This window comes from Coffea arabica, chromosome 10e (assembly GCF_036785885.1).
Source record: "Coffea arabica cultivar ET-39 chromosome 10e, Coffea Arabica ET-39 HiFi, whole genome shotgun sequence".
Classification (NCBI taxonomy): Eukaryota; Viridiplantae; Streptophyta; class Magnoliopsida; order Gentianales; family Rubiaceae; genus Coffea; species Coffea arabica.
The window spans coordinates 46,352,911-46,367,905 of record NC_092328.1 but is presented as its reverse complement, the minus strand read 5'-3'; the positions used below and the strand labels follow the sequence as shown (position 1 = coordinate 46,367,905).

Sequence of the window (14,995 nt, the reverse complement as noted above, 5' to 3'; positions counted from 1 at the left end):
TGAGTGTTAAATAGAGTTATTCATGCCCTGTAAATATGTACTTATACCAAAAATATTGAAAAGATTCATTATTTGAAAATTTCTCATGTCCTTCATTCTCCCTAAATTGCCAAACCAAACCACATATATGACTTTTATTTATTTTTTTAACTATGATGTTTTATTTCTTTCCAATCCTCTTTTTTCCCTCCAACACTACTTTTGACTCTATCCTCTTCTGGCACCCCCCCCCCCCCCCCCCCCCACAAAAAAAAGAAGGAATCTAATCTCCTTGGTCACTTTCTCCCAGCTATCCAAACAGGCCACTACAATTGGTAAATTAGCTAACGTCAAAGAAGTGAAAAGAACCAAAAAGAGAAGTTTAAGAACATGGATCACTTTTACTATTTGTGAAAAGGCCCGAAATAAATGGATCCGGGCCACAAGATCCGCAGTTCGTGGGGTGGGCAGTTTGGGTTCCAATTTCAACTGTACACTCCACGTCTCCCTTTTTCTCAAATTCTTCAAGATTTCCACCTCCATTTCTCCCCCTCAGAGGTCTCCACTCCATCCATATTTCCCTTCATTTTCTCCTCCTTTCCTCCCTCTAACCCACTAATTATTTATATCTTATCTGTAGCAGTGATCAACAAACCATATTACTACTCCTGAAGTAGGTCACTCATGAGCGAACGCTTCTTTGCAAGTGGAACACTTCCCAGGCAAGTTCATGATTTTTCTGAATTGGGTTTTCGATTTCTGAAAATGGGTCGGGCGCAAAATCTCATCTTGGACTCAATATTACCGTTTTTCTTTGAATATGTATTGGTTTCGGTTCGGGTTTCTGGGGATGCGCTTGCACTGTATGTTCATTTGCAGAATGATTACCAAATGTTTGTATGATTGTTCATGCGAAATTTCTGGTGAAGTCTGCAACTTTATATTCACTTATTGGGAACTTGAATATATGTTGAAACACAGGGAGAGCGAGGGTAACGAAATACTAATGAATATTATTAATGTACTCCAAGTTCCTTTATATGGCCTATATTTTGTTCTATACAATCTTGTTTCCATGTTAGCAATTTATTGACTTTTTCTCCTACTGTTGATCCATTAATTTAAGTGATGACTTAAGAAACAACATGAAATGATCATTGCTGGTGCTGTTGTGCCTTTTCTGCTTCTTGTAATCATCTGATAGAAGATTTTGTATGTTTGTAGACTCACTATTGAGTTCTGCTTGTACTGATATATGCAGCAAGTTAAATACAAGTTGTCACTTCATTTGCAGGTTAAATCAATTCATTTATTTCCAGTGTTTTTTCCGATATCATCGTGTGGTGATTCTTGAGTTCAGATGAGAAAAGTTGCAATGTGCTTCTCACTGTTACAATTTCCAAGATACAGGATTCATGCTTTGGCTAATTCTTGGTGGGAAACTTTTCCCATCCTTAATAGAAGGGCGGGAATCACTTCTAGCTTCAAGGTTCTTGGTTCTGGTAATTATGGGCCTCAGGGAAGACAGTATAGGAGGTATAGCAGACAGATAATAACCATGAAAACAGAAGGAAGAAAAAAGGATAGTTTAAGTAGCAAAGGAAACATAAAAGATGAGATATTGGAGGAAGCTTTAAGCACTAATTTGAATACCCATAAATCTAGTGTGGCTGACGTAGAGAGGACCCAAGTTCTCGATATTCGACAAATGATTGCTGAAAACAAAGAACTGGCCAAACTTGTATCGTTTATTGTTTTTGATATTGAGACTACTGGGTTTAGCAGAACGGAGGACCGGATTATTGAGATAGCTCTCCAGGATCTTGCAGGAGGTAAAAACAGCACCTTCCAGACTCTAGTGAATCCCAAATGCTATGTTCCAAACTCGCATATACATGGTATTTCAACCCATATGGTTAATAAACCTGATGTTCCAAGGTATTCCGTTCTAAATTATTATTCATTTTCTTGTCATATTGCTTACATTCAGCTTATATTGTGCGTGGTCTAGCATTTATGTCCTGTCAATTGAACCTACTAATGATTTTTTGCCATTCATGTCAATCATAATTCTGAACATTATGGAAATTTGGTAATCTCCTGAAAATACAGTTTATATTATCTGCTACTCAAGTTTTGATGTGATCATGAGAATCCAGTTAAAGAAGTTACTTTTACATGTAAGTCCTGTTTGAGAATTCTAGACAAGACTCCCATGAAAAATATCGGAATAGCCCCAATGCTGAGGTTTCCTGATGGAAGCTTCCTTCCCCCCCCCCCCCCCCCCCCAAAAAAAATGAGTAATATTACTCTCACTATGTGCTCTTCACAAGCGTGGTAGTTGTCTTGGTGGATTCAATGCATGTTGCCTTGTTTCCAAAACAGCTTGCATTTTGACCGTGTATGGGGGCATGGCTTATTGCTAGAATAAGACTGGATCTCTTATGTTTCTCCAAAACCATGGCATACTCTTTTATTTCTGGAACAACCGTGAATGATTATCATCCAAGTCTTGTTAGCGAAATACTGTTTCTTTGTTTATTTTTATTTTCCAAAAAAAAAAATCAGGAGTGCGTCTGTGTGTGGTGGTCACCGGTACTGACAAAGAAAATGACTCTATTGAGCCAATAAGCATTGTAAGGAGGTTTACTAATCACCTTCCTGCAACTTTTGGCTTCAGAAGCACTTGTGCCACAAATTAAAAATTTGGTGCTTTTGAGATAACTTTCAATGTGAAAAACATTAAACAAAGGTTTGCCTATGTATGGGTAGCTCAAAACTAAGATTAGGGTAGCAAAATGTTCGGAAATTTAAACCTCTTATGAACATCAAGAGTAGTTATAGTAGATATACTCTCAAAAATCATAATCAAACACTTTTCTTTTTTGAAAGCACTTCACAAGGATTTTGAAACAAATACTACTGATTGGATAGCTTTTGCATTGGAAGGTTTAAAATAGCATGAAAAATGTCAGTAGAAAGTCTATGGATTTTTCTTTAATTGGAGATATTTTTCTTTGTCCTTATCTGGTTAACCTTTTGCAGGATGGAGGAGCTGATTCCCATTTTACTGCAGTACATTAAAAGCCGCCAGAAACCTGGTGGTTTTGTGGTTTTAATAGCTCATAATGCTCGTAATTTTGACGTTCCCTTCCTTGCTGAAGAGTTTAGTAGGTGCTCTTACAAGATTCCGCCAGATTGGCTCTTTGTTGACTCCCTTCCCCTAGCGAGGGAAGCTATGAAGTCCAAAGGTTTCACCCTCTTCCTCCTACCTTCCACTCATGCCCAGATTCTCGAGTAAAGTTTTCTGTTTGCATTGCATAATTGATGAGTTGACTTGGTTTTGATGTGGCCAAACAGGATTTAAAGGAGCTTTAAAGCTATCATTGCAAGCCCTTGGGGAGACTTTCAAAATCCCTTTAAAGGGCTCTGCTCATAGAGCTCTTGCAGATGTTCAAATGCTGTCCCTGATTTTCCAAAAGATCACCTTTGAATTGAAATTGTCGGGTTCTAGCATTATTGAGAAATATTCCTTTAGTGACTTAGAATTGAGAAACTCAAAAAAGAAGAAAAGTTCTAGCTAGACTAATACAGTTCTTCTGCACCTGTAATTGTAATTGTTGTAACATTTCTTACACATTCTTTATTAATGAAAAATTTTAGCCATTTTTATTACATTGCTCTGTTAATTCTTCATATTTTTGGTGTCAGTCTGTAATATTTACATTTTCAACTCGACCATTTCTGTGGAGTGGGGATGCCTGCTTGTTTGTCCTTGGACGCTTTTCATCTTGGCAGATTCAGTGCTCTTGCAACCTTGGTGCAGTTTCATATCACCACCACTGTTTGGGGAAAAAATCCTTTGTCAGTGGATGGCAAACTAGTTTACTTAGTAGAGAAACGTTCGGGTTTGTTCAATGATTGTTCAGACCAACTCTAAAATCTTAATCCACATCATCTCTCCAGTCGGATCTGTTGCAGAGTTGTGTTTCGATGAACTCTAAAAGGTCTGCTGCTGGTTTATTTGAGCTAATGCTGATGGAGTGTGACTTTCATTTCATCTAATGCGTTTAATATTCTTTTTCTTTTTCAAAGAGTGGTGTAGAGGGTTGAAATGGTGAACCATGAAGAGAGCCGTTAATAGTTTTTAAGTATAGGTGGCAAACAAATCTATTTAACTAAATTTACTCATATCCGCCCGTGAATAAGTGGATATGAGTATCTTAAGTTTTTGTATATGGGTATAAAAGGATTATCTAATAATATTCATTTATTAAATGGGTATTATTAGGTAATTCATCAAATCCAATTAACCCATTTAGATTTGTTTTCCTCCAAGCATCCTCTCTTCCCTTACTCATATTTTTTTTTTAGATTTTTCAATTTGTTATGATGTTAACTACTTTTATTTCATTATTATTATTATTATTTGTTGATTTTATCTTATTATTTTATTTTCTCGTAGTTTGTTAACTTGCTCATTTTTCAGTATTACCAATTTATTACAAGTTTTAGTCTCTTTTCCTACTTTTTCAAAATGAAATTTTAAATTTGCACACGAAAAAAATGCTAGAGGTTCAAAGTTTTTGTATTAAGTTTTTATGTTAACTTTCATAGTACTTAGTTCAAATTTTTATATTCTTATTGTTCAATTTTTAAATAGCATGTAATTTTGCGACATAGAATACGAATGGAAAAAAATTTGATAATTAGACTTATTGAACATAATAAGTAAATATTTAAAACTAATGATGGGTGCAAAGGGTGGTATAAATTGATAACTTAGTTAGCAAAAATGAATTTAAATGAATTTACAAAAAGTTAAAATAAAGGGTTATAAATGGGTAATTGGGTTACCCAACTCATTTTTTGACTTACCCATCTATACTCATCTAATTAAATGGGTATAAATGAATTGACTTACTTATACCCATTACCTATTTTAACCAACCTAAACCCGTCTAAATCATCCATTTTGACACCTCAATTTTGAAGTCCTTATTTCCACCCAAAGAAATTAAAAGAAAAAAAACAAGAAGAAACGGTTTAAGAAAAAGAACCATGAAGGGACGCAAAAACAGAAAATGCTTTATTTTTTGGTGTGCTTCTTAACTTTGATGCATGAAAAGAAGCAACACTTTATTGACGTTGGTGTTATTGGGCGAAAAAATATTCAAGTAAGAGGTGGCGTATGGCCACACTAAGGCTAAGCTTGGTAAAAATTGGGGCCGAGGACAAGCAACAAAAATTTGGACGGCTGCTTTCGTTGAGAGTCGAACTCAAGACCTCCCGCTTACTAAACGGGTGCTCTAACCAACTGAGCTACGAAAGCTGTTTGGGAAGTTTAAAATAAAGAAATTAAACATAGAAGATTATGCAGATTTGCAGCCAACGACACCCCTCCGCCGCCTTTTCATTAGGTATGAAAATATGTGGAAGATATATTAATGAAAATTTAAAGGGATAAATTGAGAGTTGTAACTAAAGAGGTATTATTAGGTATTAACCAAAATTTTGAGGCAAATTGGCCATAGAGTTGAGAATTTCAAACCTGTCATTATATACCTCTTCTATAACCTAGTTTATTATTTTTCTCTTTAAAATAGGTGTTGTTATTTGGAAATTTTTTTTAAAAAAGCTATTATTATTAAGCATAAATTTTAGAAAAAGAAGTTGTTATTTATAATTGTAAGTAAAATAATTCAGAAACTTCACGTACGCACAAAAGCGTATTGTATTGCCCACCAAGGGAGACGAGCCAGTGCAGTTGGGATCTGGTACGATTCAGTTCGATTATTGTACTTTTTACATTATATTATTGTATTTGAGATAAAAGCGATATAGATGAATAAAATATTTAGCATATATTCAGTACAACATTATAATATATTTTGTATAGCAAAAATTTAAACATGTATAATAACTGAACGGAATTTCATAAAATATATAATTGTAGTGAGTCCTTATCCAGAAAAAGGATGTGTGTCCGAATTTATGGCTCAAAGCAGAATATCCACTTTGACATGATTTTTAATATAAAAAAAGTTTTGTATGAATCCACACGTCAATGAGAAATTGCTCAATTGGTAGCCCATTTCGGTTAGGCCATCATAGTTGCGAAGGATTGGCAAAAATACACCGAAAGAAGCTTCTGATCTCATGCCAATCAATCAAAAAAATATATACAAAAGGGCTAATTTAATTTCCAATTTGATAACTACAATCTACAATAGCTGAAATGTATCATCTCCTCTCGGGCAGCAGCAAAAGAAATAATCAATTGCAACTCATGCATCTGAATCTGTACACAATTCATTTAGAGTCTCTCTCTCTCTCTCACACACACACACACACACACACATACATATATATATATACACACACCTCTAGTAGTATACATATACATATATATATATATATATATATATATATATATATATATATATATATATATATAATGAAACTGAAAGTCTAAGGAACATGAACCAATTCATATCTACTTAATTTGCAAGTATAATTTAATTCTTTTAATGTCTACAAGATGCAATTCTTATTAGCATATCACTGAAAATTCTATTAATGATGAAGTTGAGGATGAGATAGTAGCTTTAGATCCTAGAAAAGAAGCACTCTAAGCATCAATAATTCTTCATAATTTCTTATCACAATATGAGACCAGAACTTTTAGATGCAACAAGAAAATTTAGGGATAAGATTCAAGTATATTTAAATTTTAAGAAAAACTAACAACAATATACTCATATTTTTGAAAAATATGATATGTAATTTTAGTGAATTATTAATTTATTATATGAATGGGATCAAAGAATTATGTAAAATTTCTTAAAAAATTATTATCTTATTATTTTATCAAAATTATTCATTTATTGGGATCGAAAAAATCATTATTTAATAGAAGTTATTAATTTATGGAGTATTAATTTAGAGAGGTTTTACCATACTAAATTCTTGTTCTTCTTTAACATTTTTGGCCAAATGATGGTTAATTATGATTTACGTCATAACCTCCAAGCGTAAAGCTCGTGATTGACCATTGATCGGCATCTTGGAATTCAAGAGCACAATTAATCCAGTCCAAATCCCCTCATTCAAAACACGTTGTAGACTTTGTTACCAAACTAGAATTCCAACCAAATTCCAAAATTCAGCTGCACTAATTGCAAGATTGATTGCTTCTTTCCTGGCTCAGCTTATCTACATATATACGAATAAATGGAACATCCTCTCATGGTAAAGAGAAGAATATAAGTAATTAAATCAACAAACTCCCTCCGGAAAAAGGATTGATCTCTATCAAATATGTCTTTGCTAAGTTATGTTAAAATCTTCTCTACAAGTTAACTGAATCAGAAGATACACTGCTTTTGAAGTTGTAAATAATGGATGAAGAAAGATTTGATTATAAAAGCAATCGTTCAATAGTGATTTTTTTTTTTTTTTTTGTTAACACAGGGGTGTCCGGGCTTTGGCTCGACTAATCTCCTACGCTTGTGCATCCTGTCCCCCCAAAAATACACAATACGGCAAAAGGAGTCGAATCCGACTACACGGTGTCAGAATCTAACTAGGCAACCCCAGCACCAGTCGAGCCAACTCCGAGGGGCAGTCGTTCAATAGTGATTGCACATCAAATCTATTCACTGGTATTGCAAAAATGGGTTTACCAATATACAGTAGAAGTGGCAAAAACCAGAGCTTGACATATTTGACTCATTTAATTTGCGATAGAGAAATCTTTGAAGGTAGAATGTTGCGAGAAATAAATCCATCAATATTTCATGCAATTTACACAAGTTCTTATCCTGTATGCATACCAATCACTACTATTAATAGGAAAAGAAAAAAAACATATATTGAACAAGAAATGAAATCATCATCAATTCTTTAATCATTTCTATCCCATTAGTCAATGAAATTTGTATCAGTGCAAGAAGTAAAAAGACATTAACGTCTCTTGACCGCATAGTCAAGAGTCTATAACACAATATTCAAACCGTGTGGCAAGTGTTTCCATCTTCTTTACTAATGCCAACCTAATACATAATACACATTTTACACACCACAGCATTGCTATAAGCTTCCTTTATTTTACACGCAGACACGCACTAAAAAAGACACACACACGTACACACGAGACAAAGAATTAATGACATATTTTTTTTTCCTTTTTCCAATCAAAAAAAGTCTTGATTGTTGACAAATGCCACTAGAATATAGCTAGAGGAGAACCCACATCCCTGAAAACATTGCTAATAATTTTCTTGATTTGGTTTGGAAGAAATCTAAAACTCTGGTCATTGTCCTGTCCGTCTTTGTCATTGCACCATTTTCTCTGGAATCCCAAGTTTGAAAATTGAAATAACTTTGGATGAAATTTAGGGATTACGTACAATAGAGGAATTTGGCACCATTGACTATTTGGTTCTTTAAGAACTAGCCCATGGTTATCTATTAGTATGTTCCATGACACAGCTTTAATTTTTTGATTACTCGTTTATTTGCTACTTGGTTTCTCATCATTGTACCTGCCAATGATATCTTAATTGCCATTAAATTGCCATAAGAGTATGCTTTTCTTTTCTGAATTTGGAAGAGAATATACTAGGACAATTTATTCGTATGGTAGAATAATAGGAGTATTCTTATACTAGAAAGAATACATAAATTTGAATATATAACCTCACATATGGTTAGACTGTAAACCCCAATACAATCAAGTATATGCACTCTTGGTATCCTCATGCCTTCCCTTCAAATCTTTTTGACCACTAAATTAAAACTTGAGGGCACAAAAATATTATTGTCTTTTCTATCCACTCATCAAGAAAGACTCAGTCTATATAAGAAAACTTTTATGTGCACATCTATTTTTTGAACTGTGCTCCATAGTGATTGATCAGTTGTTTTCAATTCAAAATGGGTTTGAAGTGTTAGGCAGGGAATAAGTGAGTGGAAGATGAAACAGCCTTCCTTGACACAGTAAAACCCTTCTTTTTACCTACCATGAAGCTACTTGCTTTAAAGATATGGTGGTGAAAAGAGAATGAACAAAATAATACCTACATATTCCCTGGAATTGAAGTAGTTTTACATGAAGTCATATATAGTTCCAATGACTAAACAGTTAAGTAACCTAAACAGTTAAGTAACCTAATATTACCCACCAAAAATAACTTTTTGCCTAACAAAATTTGTCTTATAATGTACTTTATTAAGTTCTATGGTAGAGTTGGCAAGGATAATTACAATATAATTAATGTAGTGTGGTTGATGTGTGAATCCATCCAGGGTAGAAAGGTGCGCCAGGTTGAAACATTTCAAGTATCCTTGCATTTGACAATAAAATCTATCAATTCATGATAAGAGTTACATCCTTAGAAACCATGGGGTTCAAGGCCTGATATACTGTCAAATCCAACTAGTCGAATCACTATAGACAACTACAAATTTTAGCTCAAGATATGGAGCAATCAAATGTATATTTGTACACGATATTATGAATATCATTAAATTATTATTATTATTGGTTGTTTTCATTAGAGCTGTTAAACGAATTGAGCTGTTCGGTAGCTCGGTTCGTTTCGGCTCGTTCGTGTTCGTGAAAGGCTCGTTCGAAATTTTAAACGAATCAAATTCGAACGAATTTTTTTGTTCGATTAATAATCGAGCGAACACGAGCATGTTCGCGAGTTTTAACGAACATTCGCGAACATGCTAAACGAACGTTTGCGAACACGAACATGTTCGCGAGTTTTAACGAACGTTCGCGAACATAAACATAATTATCATTTGACAAATTTTAGGATTCATTTTATGGCTGGACTTTTATATTTGGAGGGCAAATTTCTTTGTTTTATTTGTTGCTTTTATGTTAATGTTAGTTATATAGTTACTGAATAATAGAATTTAGTCACTTAGTGCTTTAATTATTTTTGAGAATGATTAATAATTTGCATGGCATATTTAAGGCATAAAATAAATTGGATTCGAGCATTTCGAACATGTTTGCGAACGGCTCGTTTATGTTAAACGAGCCGAACTCGAACACGAATTTTACTTAACGAACCGAACACGAACACTGGTTTGGAGTTCGAAAATTAACGAACGAACACAAACGTTGTTCGAACTGCTTAACGAACAGAGCTCAAACATGAGATACTCGGTTCGATTCGGTTCGTTTACAGCTCTAGTTTTTATAGTCCTGGTGCTCTTTTTTTTTTTTGGGTTATTCTTATTTGTACACTTTCAATCAAAAGACTATACAAAGGTTTCCAGCGAGGATACCACCGCCCACATGCATTGACAATTTGCATCATTAGAATATTCAAAACTACTACAGCAAGCTGGTGGATATTTGACGAAACTATTGAGGTCTTTTCTTTTTTTGTGTACATATGAGGCCACTAATAAGAGACATGGATCATTGATTAAGGGCCTAGTTATTTAAGATTTAAGAAGGACCTTAGTCAAAAGATGGTGGAGTTTTTTAAGATTTTACAAAGCAGAAGTATCATACGTGTAAATTCTGAATGCATCATCAATTAAGGGCCTACTCAATTTAATAAAGATATTTCCTTGAAAGGTTAAAATTGCTTACGAGGCCTCAAATATAACAATATTGCCCTAACACTTTCTCCCCAATTAGGTGTATATAACTTAAGTAAACTATTTCCCCTTCTTGTACCCAAAAAACTCTCTCTTGAAAGAATTACAATGTGTGTTTATATATTTATATATATATATATGTATGTATGTATGTATTTTTAGACTCACACTTGGGTATGTATGTATGATTTAGATTGTGTCACACCATCTCACCAAGTGGTGTGGCACCGTGTGAGCCATTAGAATTTTTAAGACATGGGTGGTGGGTCAACCCAAGTCTAGGTGCTTTTATACTATGTCCTTTTCAATTGATCTTATAGCAATATAATAATTTGTTGATATAAACAAGAAAAATGGAAAAATAAGAATTCCTCTTTTACAATAAAAATGACAACGGGATTATTTATCCAGTTCAACAAGACAAGCATTAGCAATTAGTTATTTTATTCCCTCCTTAAAATATTGATTATGACCATAATTAAGTAAATGATATTGATGGCTATTGGGTAATATTATAGTGCGTAAATAGATTAGAAAAACTAAAAAGAATTGACCATTTTCGTGCAGATGATGGGAAGAGACATGCATGTAGATATGCTTATGCAAGTAACTTTTTACTGTGGGAGTTTCTATGCGATTAATTCAAAAACCAAAAAAAAAAAGAAAACTACAATTTTAACTATTAATATATGAGCCAGATGAGATTAGAAAGAAAATAAATGACAATTAATATTGCAATACTTTGTGATGCTCTTGGCTTTGCAAAAAGTGCAATTTGCGTCCAACCAAATAGACTATTACCTACCCTTGGAAGTTAGAACACAGACCAAATGGAGTATATTATTCTATTTTAACCCAGCAGAAATAAAATAATTTAGCAGATTACATCAATCATGCAACATAAACCCATAAACCAGTCATAAAATATACGTATTGCTTTTTTATGGTTTCTCAATCACTGGATTTAATTAGTACGTTATATAGTACTTTTTTACCCCCTCCATGGGGCTTGGTGAGGAGAAAATTGTGTTTATACAAATTCCATATTCCAAAGGACACTATGGAAACTACTAATTTGAGAGACCAAATTTCTCATCTTCTTACCCATTTTGGTGATCCGAACTGAACTCATTCAAACTTTTTTCGATAAAAAAAAGAAGAAGAAAATCTTCTTGTCCTTTCTTTTACGTCTTCAATTGAACTAGAAAGCATGTGGCAGTAGCTGCTGCATTAGTTTCCCATAACCATTTCAGACAGAAAGTTGAAATAGGAGTTTTAAGCAAGAAAATGAAAGCAGAATTACTACATCCGGATTATAGAGATGAAAAGGAAAGTCATACAGGGCTGGAATTTGGTGAAGTTTTTGGCTGATTATTTCAGGTATTAAGTATATATAAACAAACTCAAACTTCAGAGAAAAGAATGACTGACAAAAATGTGCATATCCCCAATTTTTAACTTAAGATTAACTTAAGAGCCCATCAGACAAATAATAATGTTCGTCTAGTCTTCACAGTTGGTTGCATGGAGGATGATATTTATGTTAGTAATGAATGACAAAAAACACAATTCATCACGGTTCTGAAAATCTCTCGTAACACAAGTTAACCTATAATAAGACGTCTGATTCTAATAAAATAAGATAATATTGGCGCTCTAAAAAGGCTTAGATCCTTTTATTTCATCACTCCTTTTTTAAACAAGAGTTCGAGTGTTCGAGATATTTTTAAAAAATGCTAATATTATTTGCCTATCTACTATTTCTTTTGACTTGAACTCTCGAGTCTTGATCTATTGGGTTTTTTCTTTTTTCTTTTTATCAACACAGGAGTATTCCAACTTACGCTGCCCTGCAGCTGGATTCCCCCCCTCCCCGGGGCGGGGGCCAAGGAGAGTCTTGATCTTTTGTTGATTACAACTCCTTTGTAGTTAATTTAATGGTTCAATCTCTAGAGACCAATTTGTTTACCTCAATCATAGTTGGTACATCACCTCTTCTAAGTTCTAAGAGGAAAAATATATTTGATGCATCACCTAATACAACACGGAATACAGGACCCCAAGATCCAAAAACAAATCCCGTTTGACTTGGATACCCCAACACACATGCCACAACAATTCATGCATATACTACTAAATTCCATAATCCCAATTTTCCAACACATACCCAACTAATATTTCAACGCGTAGGACCCACGCTCCTATATGGAAAAAAAAATCAATTTTTAAATCCTAATTCAATTCGAAAATTTCACACTTGGACGGTAGTCGTACTCGTTTACTTTAAAACTCGTCCCAAACTTTGACCAAAACGACGTCATCCCTTTTCCTCTCTTCCTCCTCCTTTCATATATATATAGGATATAAGCCCCCCATTTTTCTACTCTGCTAAAGCGATCTTTCAGCTGAAGAAACAAGAGAAAAAAAATGGTGGGCGACAAGAGTACAACAACTACTGCTATAGGTAGAACTACTAATGCTGCTTTTAAAAGAGATGAGTTGTACCTTAATCTTACGGTACCGAACTTATTCCGGTGCCCGATTTCAATGGACGTGATGAAGTCTCCGGTGAGTCTCTGTACCGGCGTCACATACGACCGGACATCCATTCAGGCCTGGCTTTCTCAAGGCCACAATACTTGTCCGGCGACCATGCAGGTTCTTCCGTCCACCGACTTCACTCCAAACCTCACTCTCCGCCGCCTCATTCATCTCTACGTCCACCACACCACCTCCTCGCCACCGGAGCTCAGTCCGAACTCTTCACTGTCGTCGTCTTTGCGAAACTCTCTCATCTCTCAACCGGAAGCGCTCGAGCTCATCAAAAACCTCTCCTCCAGAGACACAGCCTCGTCGGCGACAAAGCTCGTCGAATTTGTTAGGTTCTCTGAGGAAAACCGGAGGTTTGTTGCGAATTCAGCCGTCGGAGTGTCCAATTTGGTTGAAATTCTGAGAACTTCCGAAGAAACTCAGGTTTCCGACCAGATTCTTTTGGTGTTGGCGATTATTTCACCGGAAAATGGAGTGAAAGAATTACTGAACGAAAAGATTTTGAAAAGCGATTTCGATTACTTGTCCAAATTCTTCTGGTTTTTTCGGAAAGGTAGCTTGAGCTCGAGGATTGCATCCGCGAAGATTCTCGAATCAATCGCTTCTGACGCCGATTCTCAAAGGAAAATCGCCGAAAAACAAGGATTATTATTCGAATTATACAAATTAAGCAACGAAGAAACCGATAGCAACGCCGTCGAAGCAAGTTTATCAGCTCTGATCGCAGTATCAACCTCGAAAACGGCGAAAAAGGAGCTGGTCCGGTTCGGAATCGTTAAAACCGTAGGGGAGATTCTATCCGGTTCAGAAGCGGTTCGACCGGTTATAGAAAAGGCCGTGGAGGTATTGGCATCAGTTGCCACGTGCACGGACGGGAGAGCTGCGATTAGTGAAGACGAGGGGTGTATTATGGGAGTGGTTAAGAGATTAATGAAGTGTTCGGGTGTGGCGACGGAGCATGGGATTGTGGTGCTCTGGAGCTTGTGCTGCTTGGCTCGAGATCGGACGGCTCAGGAGGCCGTGTTGAAAGTCAACGGCGTGACCAAAGTGTTGTTGGTGATGCAGAGTGATTGTAGCGCCGGCGTGAGGGAAATGTGTGGTGACTTGGTCAAGGTTTTGAGGGTGAAGAATTCCAAGTCGTGTTTGGCTAGTTATGAAACTAGGACCACACATATCATGCCTTATTGATTGAAATTGAATGTTGTTGAATAGCGACTAGTAGTGTTAGTACGTATTTGATTGACTAAAATGGTTAACCATGACAAAAACCAACTTGTTTACTCATTTGTTTCTCTTAGTGGAGAATTGGCATACTTGTAGTTGAAAAGGTGGACTACCATACCATCTCAACTTGTAATTTGTAAATGGGAAGTTTTTGCTTTGACTTGGAAATTTACAGTGCAAGAAGAATCATCAATACACAAAATCTCCTCGATTGATACTCTCAACTTTGTGCTATATGTACTTTTTTTTATTTTTAAATTTTTTCTAGCAAAGGAATTAATGATGGGATTTAAGGAGCTAAAAAAGAACGGAAGATTAAAATTCAAAACCTCGAACCTTCAGAGCCTCAACCTGCTATATGTACATTTGTCTTCTCTTTTTTAAGATTTTCTTATGTAGAGGGTTCTTTTTGTTATCTACAAAATGCTTTAGCATTGTTGTTTATGAACGGGCTCCTAATCAAAAGTTCTGCTTTGTTCTGGATGATTGCACATGTGATTGGTATATTGGCATCTCAAAGATTGTCAAGAATGTAGTAAGCGAAAATAATTGTGGTCATCCCTTAGAAAGCTTCAATTTGATCAACAGCCAGTACATGCTTTAAATTCCATTGATC

General features: G+C 35.2%; 2 protein-coding genes and 1 non-coding gene across 3 annotated transcripts; 2 read left to right on the top strand and 1 right to left on the bottom strand.

Moving 5' to 3' along the window:
- Nucleotides 1-465: 465 nt before the first annotated feature.
- Nucleotides 466-3,654, top strand: LOC113711638 (exonuclease DPD1, chloroplastic/mitochondrial-like). Its single transcript, XM_027234797.2, has 5 exons — nucleotides 466-537; nucleotides 623-701; nucleotides 1,274-1,917; nucleotides 3,025-3,230; nucleotides 3,340-3,654. Exons 3-5 carry the CDS (start codon nucleotides 1,340-1,342, stop codon nucleotides 3,561-3,563), a joined length of 1,008 nt encoding a protein of 335 aa, XP_027090598.1. The 5' UTR covers nucleotides 466-537; nucleotides 623-701; nucleotides 1,274-1,339; the 3' UTR covers nucleotides 3,564-3,654.
- Nucleotides 3,655-5,237: 1,583 nt separating this feature from the next.
- On the bottom strand, nucleotides 5,238-5,311 carry TRNAT-AGU (transfer RNA threonine (anticodon AGU)). Its single transcript has one exon. It is a non-coding gene; the product is annotated as a tRNA-Thr (tRNA).
- Nucleotides 5,312-12,980: 7,669 nt separating this feature from the next.
- Nucleotides 12,981-14,603, top strand: LOC113711766 (U-box domain-containing protein 28-like). Its single transcript, XM_027234961.2, has one exon. It carries the CDS (start codon nucleotides 13,033-13,035, stop codon nucleotides 14,341-14,343), a length of 1,311 nt encoding a protein of 436 aa, XP_027090762.1. The 5' UTR covers nucleotides 12,981-13,032; the 3' UTR covers nucleotides 14,344-14,603.
- Nucleotides 14,604-14,995: the final 392 nt, after the last annotated feature.